Consider the following 16,657-nt stretch of genomic DNA (forward strand, 5'->3'; position numbering starts at 1 on the left):
AGAGGACTGTGCTCTTGTCAGAGCCAAACAACTAGTGGTGATCTAACCTGAGGGTCATCAAGACTTAGGCAAGGGGCAAAGTTGAGAAGGTGAAGCCTTCATAGTAACCTCAGCCGGCATTGGAATTGAACCTGCAGCAAACGTCACAAACGAGCCAACTGAGCTAACTGACTCCATTCAATGTGTTTACTGCATAATCTAATGGCATATACTAAAGGTATGACATTAATACAGCACAGTTTCATGCATCAGCATATATGTCTATTTCAGGGATAATTACTGACAAATAAAACAAGCATTCTGGCTTTATGTCTGCAGTTAAAAGGGAACGCTAAACAGAAGTAATGTGAAGCTTTATGGTTTGACAGAGGTGCAAATGCTCAAAAAGGTAAGGGAAGGCAGAGATGCTATGAGCATCAAATAGTTGCAAAGTGAATGAATGCTAAGAAAGCATGTTTAGAGCCCCGAGATGCACCAAAATGGAAGTCAGGAGAACATGTCAATGAGCTGCTGCTGCCAGGTACCAATTCATGTCAGGAATTGTCACCATCTAGTTTCTTTCAGTGTCTGCCTAAAATAGCAACCTCCATAGAAATAAAGTGAGATTAGTTAATACTTAGATGCGTGCAGATAGGACCTTCATTACTCACTAGTGAGATTCTTAGCTAGTTATAAAACTATATGTGGACAATTAGGCATTTTATTCTCAATGTCAAAATTCTCATTTTTCCATTCTTGGAGTATTTTCCCAACTCTCTCGCCAATGCTCATGTCGTTCACTTCATCTGATGAAGGAGCAGCGCTTTGAAAACTTGTGATTACAAATAAACCACTTGGACGATAACTTGGTGTCATGTGACTTCTGACCATCTTGTTCAGTGCCTGAGAAAATTCTGTCCCCATATCTTTCTCCATGCCACTAATTTTCAGAATGTTTTAACTCACCTCCACTGCCAACATCCTGATTGAAATGGCAAATGATTTCTTTCCGAGCTAGATTCTATATTTTGCATTGTTCCATTCAGATTTAACATAAAACTTTTTATCTCAGGCTTCACCAGGATTAAAGCACTGCATGAGACTGAGTCGACATATTGTCACTTGTGTTTGTTTGCATTCACATCCAGACCTTGGATAATAAAAGCAGAATACTGTGAATATTGGAAATCTGAAATAAAAACAGAAAATGCTGGAGCAACTCAGTAGGTCTGGCAACATTTCTGGAGGTAGAAACAGTATTTGAATCCAAAAACTCTTCTTTGGCGGTTAAGAGACCTGGAAAATTATCTTTATAATGCTGCTGACAAAAGAGGTAATGCGAGTGAAACATGGTGAGGGTGTCCAGAGGAAAGGGAGAGCTAATGGTGGTAAAGGAGATACTGAGATGTAGAGTATATGTGAATGGTAGATTTGCACAGGACAAAATAGATCAGCTCTTGCCAACAAGATATAAACAAAACACAGTGGGAGAGGGGATGGGGGAAATATGGTTATCACATTGAAGGACAGTGTTCATGCTTTGCTGAATTCAATGCTGAATCCTGAAGGCTGAAAAATGCCTGTGGAAAATGAGGTGCTGTTCCTCCAGCTTGAGTTAAGCGTCATTGGAATATTGCAGCAGGCCTATAATAAAATGTTGGCATGAGAGTAAGATATTGAAATTGCAAGCAACTGGAAGGTAAGGGTGATTCTAACTAGTTAGAGACAAAAAAAGCCTGCAGATGTTGGAATCCAAGGTAGACAAGCAGGAGGCTGGAAAAACACAGCAAGCCAGGCAGTATCAGGTGGTGGAGTCAGGTCGAAACGTTGACTTCTCCACCTCCTGACGCTGCCTGACTTGCTGTGTTTTTCCAGGGTCATTCTAATGGGCTGTCTGTCTTCTGCTATACTGTAGATATACTAGAAAGTTTTCAAAAGCCATTCTGTTTGTTGTAGCTCAATGATTTTCTAATGTTGATCTTTAACCAAATGAAATAAAGAAAGTAAAGTAAATAATAGTACACAAAATAATCTGTTCAATCTGAAAATCATACCCTAATCCTTCAGGAGAAATGTAATACTGAATGTGTATTTTGAAGCTTCAATATTCATAGTGTTGATTTTTTTATTGTATAAAGGATTCCAAATCTATAGTGTAAGCTTAGTTCTGATTTTAAGAGTTCATCAAGTCGAAGGTGACACGATCTTATGTTTGGTTGTTTCACAGATGCCTGTGAAAGTGCAAAAGTGCTTTGTGATCAATATTATTTGACTTCTCCTGAGGTGCTAATTAATCAATTCAATGGTAAGTTACAGTTGTCGTCTTCCTGTTTCATTTTTGTATTGCTCTCAAGATAGTCAGTTTGTACTCCTATTCCAGGATCATCCTCAAGGATAGAGAAATACAGATCCCTTCATTTCCAGGATTAATGCTGCCTCTTACCTGTGTCCTCACCACCACTCTAAATTCCAGGAGGCATTGTCTTTAAAATCTACCTATCCACATCACAGCCTTTATTATATTTTTCTGTCTTAATCCCTTCTCTCCCTAATCTGCTACTAAAATGAATGATTGCAACATTGTGAGTGGTAGATCTGAGAGCTGTGGGATCTGATGATCAAATTCCAAACAACTAGTGAATTCAGATTTCTGGATTGAAAGGTTTGTTTTTGTTTATTCATTGAATGTGGGTGTTGCTGCTGGATTAGCATTTAATGCCTTTGAAAAGATGGTGAGCTGCCTACTTGAACTGCTGCGGTCCATTTTGTGTTGTTGCATCATCGCGCTGCTAGCAAGGGAGTTCCACGATTTTAACCCAGCAACAGTGAAAAAATTGTCACATTTTTAAGTCAAGATGTTGAGTGGCTAGGCAGTGAACTTGCAGGTGGTGGTGTTTCCATGAATCTGCTGACCTTGTCCATCGGGATGTCTGCAGTTGTGGATTTAGAAAGTTGTCTTCAGGAGTCTTGGTGAATTTCTGTAGTGTATCTTTTTTTGATTCATTTGTGGGATGTGGACATCGATGGCTGGTTAGCATTTATTGTCCATTCCTAGTTGTCCTTGAGAAGGTGGTGGTGGGCTACCTTCTCGCACTGTTGTAGTCCACATGCTATCCATAATGTCCTTAGTGAGGGAATTCTAGGATTTAGACCAAGCAGCAGTCAAGGAATGGTGATATATTTCCAAGTCTGAATGATGAATGGCTTGTAGAGCCACTTGAAAGTGGTGGTGTTCCCAAGTATTAGCTGCCCTTATCCTTCGACATGAGTTTGGAAGGTGCTATCTGAGTAGCCTTGGTGAATTTCCATAGTGGGTCTTGTAGATTGTACATAATGCTGCTACAGAGCATTGGTAGTGGAGAGAATGGATGCTTGTACATGCAGTGCCAATCAAGTGGGCTTCTTTGCCTGAGTGGCATCAAGTTTCTTAAATGTTATTACTGCTGCACCCAATTGGGTACATCATACTCCTGTCCATCATACTCCTGACTTCTGCTTTGATGATGGACAGGCTTTGGGGAATCAGAGTTGAATTACTCACTGCAGTATTGCTAATCTCTGACCTGCTCTTAAAGCCACTGTATTTATATGATTAGATTACCTACAGTGTGGAAACAGGCCCGTCGGCCCAACCAGTCCACACCGACCCTCTGAAGAGTAACCCACCCAGACCCATTTCCAGGTGAGTCCAGTTGAGGTTCTGGTCAATGGTAACTCTCAGGATGTTGATAGTGGGAAATTCAGTGACGATAACTCCATTGATATCAAGGGGTGGTGGTTTGATTGTTTCTTACTGGGGATGGTAATTGCCTGACATTTGTGTGATGCAAATGTTACTTGCCTACTGACAGCCCAAGCCTGGATATTGTCCAGATCTTGTTGCATTTGAACATGGACTAGTTCTGTATCTGAGGAATTGCGAATGGTGCTGAACATTGTGCAATCAGGGGCGAACATCCTCACTTCTAGAGAAAAGGTCATTGATAAAGTAGTCTAGGACACTATGCTGAGGAATTCCTGCAGCAATGTTCTGTAACGGAACTGACTGACCTCCAACAATGTCGTCCTCCTATGTGCCAGGTACGACTTCACCTTTGATTGTACAATGCTCAGCACCATTCACAATTTCTCAGATACTGAAACAGTCTATGTTCAAATGTAAGAAGATCTGGACAATACCCAGGCTTGGGCTGTCAAGAGGCAAGTAATATTTCAACCAGTGGAGATTTTTCCCCCAATTCCCAATGACTCCAGCTTTGCCATGGCTCCTGATGCCACACTTGGTCAAATGTGACCTTGATGCTAACAGCAATTCCTCTCCCCTCACCCCTTGAAAACAGGTCTTTTGTCTATGTTTGAACCATGGCTGTAATGAGGTTAGGAGCTGAGTGGCCCTGGCAGAACCCAAATGGGTGTCACTGAGCATGTGCTACTTGATGTGCTACACTGTTGATAAACACCTTCCATCACTTTACTGATAATCAGGAGTGAACTAATGGGGTGGTAGTTGGCCGGGTTGGGTTTGCCCTGCTTTGTGTTACAGGACATGCCTGGGCTACTTTCCACATTGTTGGATAGATGCCAGTATTGTAACAGGACTAGAATAGCTTGGCCAGGGGAGCGGCAGATTCTGGAGCATAATTCTTCACTACTTTTGCTGGAATGTTGTCAGGGCCCTTAGCCTTTTCAGTATTCAGTGTCTCCAACAGTTCTTGGTATCACATGGAGTGAATAAAGAATCAAAATCATTATCTGAAATGCTAGTGACCATTGTGTCATCCACTTGGTGTTTCTGGCTAAAGATTGCTACGAATGTTTTAACCTTATCTTTTGCACTGATGTGCTGGACTCTTCCATATTGAGGATGGGGATTTTTGTGAAGCCTCTGTCTCTGTGAGTTGTTTAACTGTCCACCACCATTCATGACAGGATCTGACAGGACTACAAAGCTTAGATCTGATCTATTGGTTGTGGGATCACTTATCTCAGTCTATCACTTGATGCTTATGCTGTTGGGCCTGCAAGTAATCCTATTTGGTAGTTTCACCAGGTTGACACCTCATTTTTAGGTATTCTTGGGTACTGCTCCTGGCATGCCCCACTCTTTACTTTCCATTGAACCAGAGTTGATCCCCTGATGTTAATTTGATGTTAATGGTTGAGTGAGAATATGATGGGCCATGAGGTTGCAGATTGTGTTGGAATACAACTTTGCTGCTGTTAATGGCCCACAGTGCCTCATTGATGCCCAGTCTTGGGTTGCTAAAGCTGCCCAAAGTCTATCGCATTTAGCACAGTGATTGTGCCTCACAACATGATGGAGGGTATTCTCAATGTGAAGATGGGACTTCGTCCACAAGAATTGTATACTGGTCACTGTTATCGATACTGTCATGTATGGATGCATCTGCAGCGGACAGTTTCATTAGGGTGAGGTCACGTATGTTTTTCCCTCTTGGTTCCCTCACCATCTCCACACTAGTTTAGCAGCTATGTCCTTTAGGATCTGACGAGCATGATCAGTAGCGCTGCTGCCGAGCCACCCTTGGTGTTGATCATTAAAATCTTCTACCAAGAGTACGTTTGCACCCTTTGCATCCTCAGAGCCTTCTCCATAGATATATTGATTCAACAGACAAGTGTGGATGGTACATGGTAATCAGCAGGAAGCTTCCTAGTCCATGTTTAACCTGAAGCCATGAGACTTCATGGGTCCACAGTCATATTGAGGAGTCCCCAGGGCAACTCCCTCCCAACTGTATACCGCTGTGCCGCCATCTTTGCTGGGTTTGTCCAAATGGTGGTTTCTTGCAGATGGTATACACCACTGGGGGTTACTTTATGTTGGTGGTAAAGTGAGAGAATACTTGTGCCAACCAATTGGGCTGCTTTATCCTGGGTATCAAGATTCCAGGGAACGAGGTGTATTCCATCACAGTTTTGCCTTATGCTTTGTAGATGGTGGACAAACTTTAGGCAGTCAAGAGATAGGGTACTTGCTATAGGATTCTTGGCCTCTGGCTTACTCTTTAGCACAATATCATTATGGATGGAATAGGTGCTGTTCAGAGATAAGATCACATAGGCAGAAGGCTATTCGGCCCATCAAGCCTACTCTGCCATGGCTGACATCATAATCCTCAACTCCACGTTTTTGCCATTTCCCCATTATTCTTGATTAACTTACTGATTAACAATCTGTCAGTCTTGGTCTTGAATATACTTAATGACTCCGTATCTGCAGCCCTTTGCAGTAAAGGATTTTGCACATTCACTGCCCTCTAAGAGATGGACTTTCTCCTCATTTCTGTCTTAAATGGGCAACCGCATACTCTGAGATAATGTTTGATTATGTATATGCTGGTCCTTAGCTCTTTCACGAGGGAAAACAATCTCTTGTCAGCCCCCGAGGAATTGTATATGTTTCTAAACTCCAATGAGTACAGGCCCGATATATTCAACTTTTCCTCAGAAGAAACTTCCTCCTCATTACTCAGGATCAACCAAGTGAACTTTCTCTGGAAAGCCTCCAATGCCAGTACATCTTTCTAAGGGGACCAAAACTGTTCACAAATTCCAGCTATAGTCTCATGAGTGCCTTGTATAATTTTAGTGAGCCCTTTATTTTTAGATGCTATTCTCTTTGAAATAAAGACCAGTAGTCCATTTGCCTTTATGACCTGCTGAGTGAGCAAGGACACCTAAATCCCCATGGGCTGTGGTTTTCTGCAATCTGTCTAAATTTAAATAACGCTCACCCCTTCTGTTCTTCCTGCGAAATATAAAAAGGTCACATTTTCTCACATTATTTTCCACCTGCCAAGTGGTTACCCATACGCTTAATCTGTCTATATCCTTCAGCAGATTTTCTGTTATTCTTACCACTTGCCTTCCCATCTATTTTTGTGTCCTCTACAAATCTGGCTGTAGTACATTCACTTCCCTGTCTTGAGTTGCTAGATCCGCTTAAAGTCTAGCCACAGATATAAATGGGCTAGTTATATAGGCTGATCAGTGGAAAGTAGAATTCCATCTGGACGAGTGTGAGATGATGCACTTGGGTAGGACAAACAAGGCAAGAGAATACCTGATGAACAGTAGGACCCTGGGAAGCAAAAAGATCAAAGGGACCTTGATGTGCAGGTCCACCAGTCACTAAAGATAACAGGATAGGTAGATAAAGTGGCTAAGAAGACATTTAAGCTACTTTCTTTTATTTGTCGAGGCATAGACTTTAAGAGCAGGGAGGTATTGTTGGAACTGTATAAAAGTTGATTAGGCCATGGCTAGTGTTGTTTGTAGTTCTAGGATCCACATTATAGGAGGAGTGGAGATGGCGCAGAAGAGATTTACCAGGATATTGCTTGGGCTGGAGAGTTTGTTATGAAGAGAGATTGCATAGACCAGGGTTGTTTTCCCTGGAGCAGAGGAGATTGCGTGGGGACATGATTCACAGGTATAAAATTATGATGTGCATAAGAACAAAGAACATTAGAACACAGGAACAGGCCCTTCGGCCCTCCAGGCCTGTGCTGACCCAGATCCTTTATCTAAACGTGTTGTCTGTTTTCTAAGGATCTGTATCCCTCTGCTCCCCACCCATTCATGTATCTGTCTAGATACATCTTAAATGACGCTTCGTTCCTGCCCCTACTACGTCTGCTGGCAACATTTTCCAGGCACCAACTACCCTCTGCATAAAGAACTTTTCATGTATAACTCCCTTAAACATTTCCCCTCTCACTTTGAACTTGTGACCCCTAGTATTGAGTCCTCCACTGTGAGAAAAAGTTTCTTGCTATCCACCCTGTCTATACCTTTCATTATTTTGTAGGCCTCAATCAGGTCCCCCCTCAACCTCCTTCTTTCCAATGAAAACAATCCTAATCTACTCAACCTAGCAAGTGTTGCTGAACAAAAAGACCTTGGAGAGCAGGTTCATAGCTCCTTGAAAATAGAATAGTAGGTAGATAGGATCGTGAAGAGGGTATTTGGTATGTTTTCTTTTATTGGTCAGAGTATTGAGTACAGGAGGTGAGGGGTCATGTTGCGGCTGTACATGATATTGGTTAGGCCACTGTTGGAATATTGCGTGCAATTCTGGTCTCCTTCCTATTGGAAGGATGTTGTGAAACTTGAAAGGGTTCAGAAAAGATTTACAAGCATGTTGCCGGCATTGGCGGATTTGAGCTACAGGGAGAGGTTGAATAGGCTGGGGCTGTTTTGCTTGGAGTGTCAGAGGCTGAGGGGTGATCTTATAGAGGTTTATAAAATCATGATGGGCATGGATAGGGTAAACAGACAAGGTCTTTTCCCTGGAGTGGGGGAGACCAGAACTAGAGGGCATAGGTTTAGGGTAAGAGGGGAAAGATATAAAAGGGACCTATGGGGCAACTTTTTCACACAGAGGGTGGTGCATATATGGAATAAACTGCCAGAGGAAGTGGTGAAGACTCGTACAGTTGCAACATTTAAAAGGTATCTGGATGAGTATATGAAAAGAAAGGGTTTGGAGGGATATGGGCTGGATACGGGAACCTCAGTGCCTGGATAGATGGTAGTGGCAGATAACCCCATAATATTTAAGAGGTATTTAGATATATACAAGCGATATCAAGGCATACAAAGATATGACCTAAATGCTGGAAAATAGTTTTAGAATAGCGAATTGATTGCTTTTGACTTGTGCAGTCTCAATACACCAAAGGACCTTTTTCTTTGTTGTAGACTTCTACAATGCTATGACAATATGATTGAGGGTGTCCTCAATGTGAACATGGGATTATGTCTCCACAAGGACTGTGTGGTTGTCATTATGTACTAGACAGATACATCTGGAGCAGGCAGATTGATGAAAACATGTTCAAGTAGATTTTTCCCTCTTCTTACTTCCCTCACCACCTGCTGCAAATCCAGTCTTGTAATTATGTCCTTAATTACTCAACCAACCTGTCTATGGTTTTGCTGCTGAGTTTGTCTTGCTGATGGATGTTGAATTTCCCCACCCAGAGCACATTCTGCACGCTTTCCACCCTTCCCGCTTCCTCCAAGTGATGTTCAACATGGAATATGTCCGATTCATCAGCTAAAGGAGGGTTGGAACATGGTAATCAGCAGGTGGTTTCCTTGTCTGTATTTGACCTGATGCCACAAAACAACATGGGATGCAGAATCAATATTGAGAACTCCAGGGTAACTCCCTTCTGACTGTATTCTACTGTGCTGCCAGCTTTATGGGTCTGCACTGCCATTGGGACAAGTCATGCCCCGCGATAGTGATAGCGTTGTCTGGAACAGTTAGCTGTAAAGTATGATTCCATGAGTATCACAATGTCAGATTGATACTTGATTAAGTCTGTTAAATGGCTCCCTCAATTTTCACAATAGCCCCCAAGTGTTAGTAAGGAGGACTTTGCAGAGTTGACAGGGTTGAATTTGCCTTTGCCATTTCTGGTCCTAATTTGATGCCAGATGAGCTGTCCAATTTCAGAATTTAAAAAAAAAATTCAGCGGTTAGATGCCATTTTCAGAAGTTATTTAAGAGTCAACCGCATTGCTGTAGGTCTGGAGTCTCAATTTGGCCAGACCATGCAAGTTTGACAGATATCCTTCCTTAAAGCAAGCAATAATTAACAGTGGTTTCATCATCATTATCACACTTTTACTTCCAGATTTATTAAAAATTCAAATTTCACCATCTGCCATGGTTGGACATTAACTTAGGTCCACTGAATTAATGGATGACTAATGCAGCAATAATATACAATTATGGTATAATTATTTTAAGCAATGGCTTTTCTTTCCACTTTGTATCATTGCCTCTGGATAACCATAATAATCTAAATTTGGCGACTGCATCTTCTATACCTCAAACTGCTCTTGATAGATTTTAAGTCCGCCTCATCCTGAACAAGGATCAGACACGATGCTGCTGGCACAAATCTTACTCACATGCTATCTGTCTTGCCAACTGGCCCCCATGTTAACACTGGGTGGAGAATGAAAATATCTTATAAGTCTTACTTTACAGAGATAGATCAACAGCTTCTTTAAATTGAAGTTGAGTTTCTGTTAGATCTTTCCCAGGCTACTTCTGTCGTGTCATATAGGGTTCCACACTAATGGTCCAGGCCACTTTTAGAGTAGATAGCACCACAAAGTGCTCCTTAAGGCACGATACACCTGACAAAACAGTCTTGTGTCCTCCCCTAACGATTTTGAATAGGACAATCACCCTGTGAGTTTATATGCATAACTTTTACATTGTCTTGTGTTACGGACCACATCAAACCCCCTGCAACTATATCAAGGAGATAGTCTAGACCCTAACTTTTATCTTATTTAAAGGCAAGTGTAAGGTGCTGTACTTCAGGTGGAATTTGATTTGGCTTTAAGCAAAACATACTGTATTCTTAACTCCAGTTAAAATACAAACCAAAAAAAGAAGAATCAGTATAATTTTAACTCTATTGGAAAATTTATTTAGCCTCTAAGCAATAACTGTTCCAATATAGTAACATCCAATAAACACATTCTTGGCAAAGGCAAAATCAGCAAAACAGATCATCTCACATGCAATTCTGGCAGCCGGAAGAGACCCCAAGCTTTTAGCTGAAATAGAGGGAGAGATGCAGCAGTTTCCACAACAAGCTTCAAACCCCAGCAACTGCTGAAAGTTAAATGAAAACTCTGGATCTGTGGGAACCTGGCTCCATCCATTCATCCTGCTTCTGTTGTTCTGACATTTAAAAAAAACCCAAGGCCTCATAAGCTGTTTACTTTATTGGCTTGGACCACACAGCTCCCTAACTATGGTTCAAAACCTCTCTTCAAAACCAAGGCCAGGGCAAAATACACCTCTTAAAGCCATTGTATTGTAACAGTTGCTTCTGCAACTGAAACAGGGCCATTGGGTAAAATAGTTTCATTCGGTTGAATCTTACATTTTATTGGCTAACCACGTGTCAGATTTTTAGGAGGGATTCTCTCAACAAAACCCCTCAAGGTGTACCTAATCAAACATCCTCACTAACTACCTACCCCTTCGCTATGACATCCCTTATATCTGATTCTCGGTGCACCTTACCATGCACAGTTCCCAGAATGACACACCACTCACAAGATTTTTGATGAAAACCAGCACCACCTCCATCCAGGCCATCTTTAAAAGGCAGCCGTGTACACTGACAAGCATTGGCAATCCGCTGTTGCCTCTCACTGGTAGGGTAATGACAAAAACCATAAAGCAATGCTGTTCATTCTTCACCCTCAGCATGTACACCAATTTGGTGAATGTGTTGTGCTAACTGTGTGACCAGCACAATACATTGCCTGCTGCATTCTGACTTCCTTTCTATTCCAGATCAATCATTCAACTTTTATTGCATTTGGCACTGAGCATCAATAAATTTACATTGACAGTTGATGAAGTGATCACCTTCACCTCCGATAGCAACCTGTAATGCCTTTTACAAACATTAGTCTCTTTTTAAGTCATTGCTGTTAATTTCAATATTGTTCAGGTATGGGGAGGAAAATGAAATGTTGGCCTTCATGTCAAAGGGAATAAAGTAAAAATATAGGGTGATTTTGCTAAAACAATACAAGGCACTTGTCAGACCACATTAGAAATAGCGTGAACAGTTTTTGAGTCCTTATCTAAGGCAAGATAATATTGGTATTGGAGGCAGTTTGGAGAAGGTTCATATGCTGATCCCTTCTCATGAGAATAGGTTGAATAAGTTGGGCCTGTAACCATTGCAGTTTAGAAGAATGAAAGATGACCTTATTGTTACACATAAAATTCTTAGGTGACATAATAGGGTAGATGTGGAAAAGTTGTTTCCCCTTGTGGGAGAGGGCATAATCTTAGATCATAAGACCATAAGATATCAGAGCAGAGATTAGGCCATTTGGCCCATTGAGTCTGCTCTGCCATTCAATCATGACTAATAAGTTTCTCAATTGTTGAAAATGTGTTGCTGGAAAAGCGCAGCAGGTCAGGCAGCATCCAAGAAACAGGAGAATCGACGTTTCGGGCATAAGCCCTTCTTCAGGAATGAGGAAAGTGTGTCCAGCAGGCTAAGATAAAAGGTAGGGAGGGACTCACTGAAATCCTTGTAGAGGGAGGAAGAGAGCTTCTTCAAGGAAGGCATCCTTGTAAGAGGATTCGCAATAGGTTAAAATCTTCGAGGAGAAAGTGAGGACTGCAGATACTGGAAAGTTTCTCAACCCCATTCTCCTGCTTCCTCCCCCTAACCTTTGATCCCCTTGACAATCAAGAACCTATCTATCTCTATCTTAAATATACTCAATGATCTGGCCTCCACAGCCTTCTTTGGCAATGAATTCCATAGATTCACCCACTCTCTGGCTGAAGTAGTTTATCCTCATCTCCGTTCTAAAGGGTCTTCCCTTTATTCTAAGGCTGTGCCCTCGGCTCCTAGTCTCTCCTAATAATGGAAACATCTTCCCATCATCCACTCTGTTTAGGCCATTTAGTATTCTGTAATTTTCAATTAGATCCCCCCTCATCCTCTAAACTCCATTGAGTATAGACCCAGAGTCCTCAAACGTTCCTATATGTTAAGCTTTTCATTCCTGATTTCATTCTCATGAACCTGCTCTGGACTCACTTCAGGGCTTGTGCATCCTTCCTGAAGTATGGGGCCCAAAATTGCTCACAATACTCTCAATGTGGTCTTTACAGAGCCTTTTAAAGCCTCAGAAGTACATCCTGCTTTTATATTCTAGTCCTCGCAAAATAAATGCCAACATTGTAATTGCGTTTCTAACTACAGACTCAACCTGCAAGTTTACCTTAGGAGTCCCTATGCAATTCAGATTTTTTAAATTTTATCCCCGTTTAGAAAATAATCTGTGCCTCTATTCTTCCTACCAAAGTGCATGACCTCACACTTTCCCATGTTATACTCCATTTGCCACTTCTTTGCTCACTCACCTAACCTGTCCAAATCCTACTGCAGCCTCCTAGCCTACTCAATGTTACCTGTCCCTCCACCTACCTTTGTATCGTCTGCAAATTTAGCCAGAATGCCCTCAGTTCTTTCATCAAGATCAATATTGTATAAATTAGTTGAGATATAAAACAGAGATGGAAAGGAATTTCTTCTCTCAGAGGGTAGTGAATATTTTTAATTCTTTGCAGAAAGCTTTGGAGGCGGGGTCATTTAGTATTTAAAGCTGAGAGAGACAGATTTTTAATTGTGTTTGACCCTTAACTGCTTTATAGACAATTAGGAATGAGAAATAAATGCTGACCTAGCCGGTGATGCCCACACCTTGTGAATGTTTAAAGACAAAATTATCAATCTCATTGAATGGTGAAGCAGACTGGACGGGCTCAATGCTCCACTCCTTTTACCTCTCATGGTCCTATATACAGACAGTTAAACTCATTTGTGGTATTCTGCAGAATAATAGCATTTTGATCTGCCTTCTATCTATTTGCAAATTTTATGTACTGAGTTATAATATTAATGTGTAATTGCAGTGAGAAGCAAGGATACATTTTCCTCAATCCTGATTAAGAAAACCTGCGTAAACACATTTAGTAATGTGTATTTTTATTATTTACGAAGGAAGGCAGAAACAGTAACTCCCAGTTTATAGCTGCCTTCGAAACAAGAATTTGAACAGTTGAAATGAACCTCTGAAATGAGTGTGGAAGGTGATCGTGTCAAAATGAGATTTTACAGTTCTTAATAGGTTTTAACCTTTGAGGCTACCACACATAACTCATTGCAGTTGTGAAATTATAATCATGTCTGCTAAAGAAATGAAAATCTCCTATGTCTGCAGGGTGATATTTCCCACAATTGTACATTATGCCTAGCAGTAGCACTGCAGTGGTCCTGATATTCTATAATATAAAATTACAAGGCTGATTTTTTATCAGTGCACTCTTTTGATGGTGACCCTTGACTACACTGCAACCATATCAAAAAATGGTGCACACATTAAAGTTAATCATCAGAATATAGTGTGCTGTCCAGTGATTTCCTGATAATTGAGCAACTGGTTGGGGAGGCTCCTGAGGTGGCATGTATTGTAAAATTGTTTCCAACAGGTAAATGGAGAAATAATCAAAAGACACTAACTACTATCTGCCTGCCCATTCAGCAACCACCCTGGTGCTTTCTCCTGTAACTTCTGTGACTGCTGTTCACAATCTGTCTACCATTCTGATGGAAAAGTGCTAACTTTCCTGAAGAGAATATTGACCTTTTATTGTTTCACATTTTTCCGAACCAATTTTGACATAATTTTCCTCTATTTGCTCCAGTCTATTCAATCACTATGAACAGGTTTGTGCTTTAAATTACCTAATGGATGACACCCAATTTTTCCCTGTTGTTCCAGCATTTCTCATGATGAGTCCTTGTCTTTCATCAATACCACAATGGCACTCTGAACCCTCTTCCTTGTTTCCATTAAACCCCAAAAACTCAACCATAAGTGCTTTTCTCTTAAGTCATTCTTAGGAACTCAAAATATTGGATCTCTTTAGTATTTCAGTGCAGCTTAGCTTCACAAAATCATACTTCAAAAACTATCTGCTGATTGATTGCACTTAATTTTTAAAATAACAATGTAAATATAGCACAAAGATGGGGAATTTGGTGACAATATGGGAATTCAGAACTGAGAGGAAAGACGGTGCTTTTTTTGCCTGCAATACTTGATGATTCTTGTTAGCCTGAGGCAATAAGTATGCTTTTCTCTCTCCAGTGTTTTAATGCTTAGTGCACACATTATGTAGATACTACCGAGAAAAGTAAATATAAACTTAGTTTGGAATCTGAGAGGGCTTGGTGAGATTTATATAGAAGCACTGGGCCTGAAATCCTTTGAGGCGAATTTCAACATTGGGGGCATCTATCTGCATTTTGTTTTAAGCGGATGAGGTGGCTATCTCAAGTAAAAACAGCAAGTGCTGGAGAAACTCAGCAGGTCTGGTAGCTTCTGTGAAGAAAGAAACAGAGTTAAAGTTTCAAGTTATATGACACTTCTTCAGTTCAGTGGGTGGCATCCTAAACACATTCACTGGATATAGGTGAGGTGCTGGAGGACAGGAAGAATGCAAATGTGGTTCCATTGTTTGAAAAGGGTATAAGTGAAATACTAAACAATTTTGGTCAGTTAGTCTTACTTTAGTTTGGGCAAATTGTTAGAATCAGTCCTGTAAAATTGAATAAACTGTCACTGAGAAAGACATGGTATAGTAAGGGTTAGTCAGCATGGCTTTGTTAAGGGGAGGTTATGCCTTACAAATTCAATTAAATTCTTTGAGGAAGTGACAAGGATTATCGATGGGGATAGTGTAGTGGGTGTTGTCTACATGAATTTTAGAAGGCATGGCAGACAGGTTAAAAAAAAATAAAAGCTGATGAGATAAAGGGTAATGCATTGAATTAGATCCAAAGTTGGCTTAGTACCAGGAAACTCAAAGGTAATGGTCAGTGGTTGCTGTTGCGAATGGAAAGATGTTTCAAAAGGTGTTCCACAGGGCCTGGCATGGGACCCCTGCTGTTTGTTGTATACATGAATGATTTGTATTTGAGTGTGGGAGGCACAATTAGTTCCTGACAGATTGGTTTTGAAGAAGGCAAAGTCAAGAACTGTCGTTAAGTTCATATTTGAAAGTAGCACCATTTATTATACTCTCATACTTACTACTACTACTATACATAGTCAATACATACCAGACCTTGACCAATAGTTACATGAGATAATAATTAATCAATGCTCTTTGAGTATTCAAATCCATTTGCACAGAGTCACATATTCAAGTGTGTCTCATTGTGAGCTTTTCCCAGAGTGTCCTGACTCCACCCATTTGTGGATTTCACACCCATAATATATAGCTCTGTGGCATCACCCACAAAGTTGCTCCAGGGTCTTAATCCCTTTCACAACAATTTATACGGAAACATAATCTGCATACAGGATGGTGAGCAGAATGCCGAACTAAATCTGTTGCAGTTGTGTTGGTTGAGATAGGTCCGTTGTTTAAACTACAGGAATGATTCGAGTTTTGTTTTAAAAAATTTCATGCAAACATCTGAACAAGGATCAGGGCATTTGATTACTGTATTCAACAAATAGAAGTTCAGTATTTCATTGAAACATCCGCCTTGTATATGGTCTCATGTTTTGATTTGGGATTGAACCCACAGATGCATGATTAATATAAATATATAAGAAAACTTAATTTGAAAATCTGTTTATGCTTTAGAAATGTGTATGTAGCCTACACGAAACCAAAATTATGACTAGAATTTAAGAACTTTTTAAGTTAAAGATTTGATTTGTCTTGCTTCCCCTGTAAATTATAACTAAAATTGTGTGTGTATTTTCTAATCAAGCTCTATAATTAAGAGATCTACTAAAGCCAACTTGTTATTTTGAATATGATATGTGAATTTTGAACACTGAGATTTTTAGTGGAGGTGATTAAGCCTGTGACCAAATTAGCAGCACAGTTAACATTGCTATTTGTTTACCTTGACATTATGGAAATAATTTTTAAGTAGAGCAGAACAAAACATTTTTCTTCCCTTCTCTTCCAAAGGAAAAACCCGAGGGCACCCGATTCAAATTGTCTATGTTCCTTCCCATTTGTACCACATGCTTTTTGAACTTTTTAAGGTAAGAA

General features: G+C 40.5%; 2 protein-coding genes across 3 annotated transcripts in view; one reads left to right on the forward strand and one right to left on the reverse strand.

Moving 5' to 3' along the window:
* The window catches only part of pdk4 (pyruvate dehydrogenase kinase, isozyme 4), a 77,746-nt gene that overhangs the window by 41,527 nt on the left and 19,562 nt on the right, over positions 1-16,657 (forward strand). The window contains exons 6-7 of one of the 2 annotated variants that reach the window (XM_087987135.1): positions 2,207-2,284; positions 16,574-16,650. In XM_087987135.1, the coding sequence (XP_087843261.1) occupies positions 2,207-2,284; positions 16,574-16,650 (155 nt within the window). The remainder of the gene's footprint in view (positions 1-2,206; positions 2,285-16,573; positions 16,651-16,657) is intronic. The other variant, XM_087987136.1, reaches the window with a different exon arrangement.
* asb4 (ankyrin repeat and SOCS box containing 4) overlaps positions 1-16,657 on the reverse strand; it is a 139,909-nt gene that overhangs the window by 28,801 nt on the left and 94,451 nt on the right. The gene's annotated exons all lie outside the window — the stretch shown is intronic.

Source organism: Chiloscyllium plagiosum, unplaced genomic scaffold, assembly GCF_037043375.1.
Source record: "Chiloscyllium plagiosum isolate Xiang-an unplaced genomic scaffold, Cpla_swu_hap1 HiC_scaffold_5, whole genome shotgun sequence".
Classification (NCBI taxonomy): Eukaryota; Metazoa; Chordata; class Chondrichthyes; order Orectolobiformes; family Hemiscylliidae; genus Chiloscyllium; species Chiloscyllium plagiosum.